Genomic DNA, 4,162 nt, shown 5'->3' on the forward strand with positions numbered 1-4,162 from the left:
CGCGGCTGCCAGTGAGGAGTTTTGTAGACTATGTGGATTTGTACTTAGGGGAGGGGGCAGGAAAGAAACGCGGGGGTAAAGGCAAGGGAAAGAAGAAAGGGAAAAAGAAAGGCTCGGATGTAGACAGCAGTGATGACTCAGATGCAGATGAAGGAGAAAAAGAAAACGGAATAGAACAAAAAGATGATGAAGATAAAGAAAATGAAACTCCACCAGAAAAACAAATCATCAAAATCCATGAAAAAATGCACAGATGGGAAGTTGTCATCAGCCAAACAGGTCAGTGCATGAACAACCGAGGCGGCAACCAAACACAGAAACTTTTTTAATATACACAGATAGAGCAACATGAATTGTGTATATGATAGAGACAGATGCAGGCCGCGAACCAGAAACAGAAACCGGAGACGGACACGGAGATGCAGATAGATAGATAGACAAAAGCACACACAGAAACAGAGGAGGGCTGGTTGCGTGCTGTTGATGCAGGTTATGTTGTGTGTGTACCTGAATTTCTGTTTGAAGTTGTTGTGGTGTACGTTCAGATGGCAGCTCATTCTCCCAGGTTTCCTTCGTCAATAGCATCTGCACAACCAAGGGCGGCCACCACGTGACCCACGTCATAGAGCCTCTGTTGGCGGCTCTGGTGAAGAAAGCGAATGCAAAAAACAAAGGAGGCATGGAGATTAAACCTCCCCACGTNTGTTGGCGGCTCTGGTGAAGAAAGCGAATGCAAAAAACAAAGGAGGCATGGAGATTAAACCTCCCCACGTTAAGTCCGTCTCTTCTCGCATCTTACCCCAGCTATGCGGCAGCAGAACACAGACAGATCTAGCTAGCTTACAGCTAGTTGAGGGTTCTCAGCAGCCTGTATCTAGCTGGCTAGCTGGCGCGCGTGCGTGCAGCTGCTTTGTGCCACTGTGTGCCACTCCCCTTTCTTCAGGCAACACCTTTGGGTGTTTGTTAAGTGTCTTATTGAGAACCCCGCGTTCGATTCACAGACTAAGGAAACCTTAACCACCACAGTATCCCGCTTCGGCAGCAAGTGCACTCTTTCTGAAAGAACAATTAACGCCGTCGCAAAATCCCCCATACTGGAGGGGGTACTCTTATGGGCTCAAACGAAGGCGCAGGTAGGCAGGCCTGTACAGCTGCCGTACATTCTGAGACAGGCGTGTTTGGTTGCCAGCTGTCTAGCTGTAACTGGTTAACCAGTGGAGCTAGTGATCTGGTGGTATGCATAGTGGTGTACGGGCAGGGGTCTGGGGTTCGCTTTGGTTTGATTCAGTTTCCTTCACTGCTGATGGATGTGCGTGTTTATTAGGTTGAACTGAGACGGCAAATGTCAGTAGGAAAGACAAAGGGCAGAGAACGGCTGACAGGCATTTCCAAGCTAGAGGATGCAAATGAAGCGGGTAAGTGCAGTTACTGTTTCCGTTTCTGTCTTATCCATACATACCTACCGTACGTGTCCTTCCCTCTTTCACGCAATACAGTTCAAACTGAGGGTGCACACAAGCATAGGAGGAAACGGCCCCTCGTGGCAGTGTGGCTTTAGCCGATGTTCAAGAGGTGCCTGCCTTGCCGCGTCCCGGGATGTATTGGCTGTGCAAGGAGCAGATTCTCCGTTACGCGTTCAACATCTGATTTCAGATTTCTCGTTGCCTGAAGCTATGTGTAGGAGAAGCACACGGAAATCGGGAAAAGGTTGTGCATTTTCTGTGCTGCGTGGCTATGCGCTGTGTATTCTGTCTCGCTTTCTTCTGCTCTGCAGGTGGCCGGTATGCCCAGGAGTGCACGCTGATCCTGACAGAGGGTGACAGTGCCAAAACTTCTTGTCTCGCGGGGCTTTCGGTTGTGGGGCGAGAGAAATACGGCGTGTTTCCTCTGAGGGTGGGTGGCTGTGGGGAGTGTGAGATGCTTGGGATTGATGATGTTTTCTTGTTTGACCCTGTGTTGACAATGCCGCGCTCACGCTGTCTGTGTCGAGTAGGGGGAATAAGAAAACATGTTTTTGTCCGAAGACTCCGCCGATTAGGTGTAGGAGAGGGTTGAGGGGAGTGATTCTCTGTATTGTATTGAGTGATTGCATCAAGTCTTGATGCCCATTGATGTCTACAACAGCTTGACCTAAGGTAGCTTTGCTGCGGTAGATGTGTGTTATCAGGGGAAGCTGCTGAACGTGCGGGAAGCATCCTTCAAGCAGTTGAAAGAAAATCGCGAAATCCAAAACATTTTGAGGATCCTTGGGCTTCAGATTAACGACAAAGTGCAAGATACCCGGGGTCTGCGCTACGGCTCGCTGATGATTATGACAGATCAAGTGCGTGTTTTCTTGCCTCTTGTACTTGTGTGCAGTTACGTTTTTGATGAGTGTTTTCCTCCTTGTATGAAGTATTTCAGTTTTACTAAGCCTCTTCGGTTCGCTCTGCTTGCAGGATTACGACGGATCGCACATAAAAGGGCTGCTCATTAACATGCTGCACCACTACTGGCCGCAATTGTTGCAGTGCAACCATTTCCTCACGGAGTTTGTTACGCCTATTGTCAAGGCAAGCTCATATTCGATAGTATATGCTTCTTAGAGAAAGCAGATGCATTGGGTGACGACCGGAAATGGGAGGTTTCGGTACCTAGTAGGGTTTGAACCTACATTAAAAACTTAGAAGGTTTTTATCTTTTCCAATTTAAGTGATAGGTTTTGTTAAATGATAGGTTTTGTTTTTCTCCCTTGTTTTGCAGGTTTCTAAGGGCTCAGTTGAAAAGGCATTTTTCACTCTTGTCGAATACGACATGTGGAGAAAGCAGGCGGGAAATCTTTCCGGGTGGAAAATAAAGTACTACAAAGTCAGTGATATCCAACCGTGTAATACAGTACATAACGGACAGCACAAAGCGCCGTACAAACATTAAATATTCATAAAGGAGACCGTGATTTTTATGCAGACTTCAGTTGATCATCACTCACTTTGTTGACTGGTTGCAGGGTTTGGGTACCTCGACAGATAGGGAGTTCAAGGATTATTTTCAGGCTCTTGATAAACACCGAATTAAGTTCCGATGGACAGGTGAGCAAAGCTTGCGAAGAATATTTGCTGGCTGCCCTTTTACCCCGTTGTTTTGTGTTTTTTCTCTGTGGTGTGAGAGGCCCCATGTTACACAGCCAATTCGTTGGGCTCTTCTCTAGGTTTTTTTTTTCGTTGCCCGTATTTTGGCATTTGGTTCGGGAGTTTATTCTGAATGCGTTGTTTTTCTTTAGGCAGTGGAGATGGGGAGCTAATTGACATGGCGTTTAGCAAGAAGCGGGCAGAGGACAGAAAGCGTTGGCTGCAGGGTTACAGAGAAGGAACCTTTGTTGACCATTCTATGCGAGAGTTGACGTTTTCAGATTTTGTAAATAAAGAACTGGTTCAGTTTTCGCGATATGACAATGAACGCTCCATCCCTCAGCTTGTAGACGGATGGAAAGTCGGGCAACGTAAAGTGCTGTTTGCGGTCTTCAAAAAAAACACAAAAGCCGAGATGAAAGTGGCGCAGCTTTCGGGATACGTTGCGGAGCAGAGCGCCTACCACCATGGAGAGCAGTCACTGCAGCAAACTATCATCACCATGGCGCAGCGGTTTGTAGGCAGCAACAACCTTAACTTTCTGGAGCCAGTAGGACAATTTGGCTCTCGAAAAGAAGGAGGAAAAGATGCCTCTGCCCCCCGTTACATCTTCACCAAGCTTGCACCCTACACGCGGCTTGTCTTCCCCGAGGCAGACGACCCTTTGCTTGAATACCTTTATGAAGAGGGACAGAAAATTGAACCCAAGTACTATGTACCCGTCATCCCAACTATACTTGTCAATGGCAGTGAAGGCATTGGTACGGGATGGTCTTCGTTTATTCCGAACTTCAATCCTAGGGATATTATCTCGAACTTAAAAAGGTCAGTCTTGCATACCGAGATAAAAGAGAATGCATATCTAACCCCCCCAACGGGCCTTTCCTGTTGCCTGTTCCCAGCTAAGCGGTTGATTGGACGGTTGTTGCTTCGCATGTTGGCTTGGGTGGTTTGCAGATTTATTGCGGGAGAGGAAATGGTTCGCATGAAGCCCTGGTATCGCGGGTTTAAAGGCATTATTGAGGAAAACGCAACAAAGACGGCGTTTGAAACCA

The 4,162-nt window shown here is 47.4% G+C and overlaps 1 protein-coding gene across 1 annotated transcript in view; it reads left to right on the forward strand.

Moving 5' to 3' along the window:
* The window catches only part of EMH_0045620 (DNA topoisomerase II, related), a gene marked incomplete at both ends in the record, with an annotated part of 8,175 nt that overhangs the window by 2,165 nt on the left and 1,848 nt on the right, over positions 1-4,162 (forward strand). The window contains 11 exon segments of the mRNA XM_013496085.1: positions 1-279; positions 546-700; positions 704-717; positions 944-1,133; positions 1,325-1,415; positions 1,775-1,893; positions 2,168-2,323; positions 2,743-2,847; positions 2,987-3,068; positions 3,260-3,932; positions 4,065-4,160. Of these exon segments, the coding sequence (XP_013351539.1) occupies positions 1-279; positions 546-700; positions 704-717; positions 944-1,133; positions 1,325-1,415; positions 1,775-1,893; positions 2,168-2,323; positions 2,743-2,847; positions 2,987-3,068; positions 3,260-3,932; positions 4,065-4,160 (1,960 nt within the window).

The sequence above is a fragment of the Eimeria mitis genome, genomic scaffold (genome assembly GCF_000499745.2).
Source record: "Eimeria mitis Houghton genomic scaffold, Emh_scaff1904, whole genome shotgun sequence".
Taxonomy (NCBI): Eukaryota; Apicomplexa; class Conoidasida; order Eucoccidiorida; family Eimeriidae; genus Eimeria; species Eimeria mitis.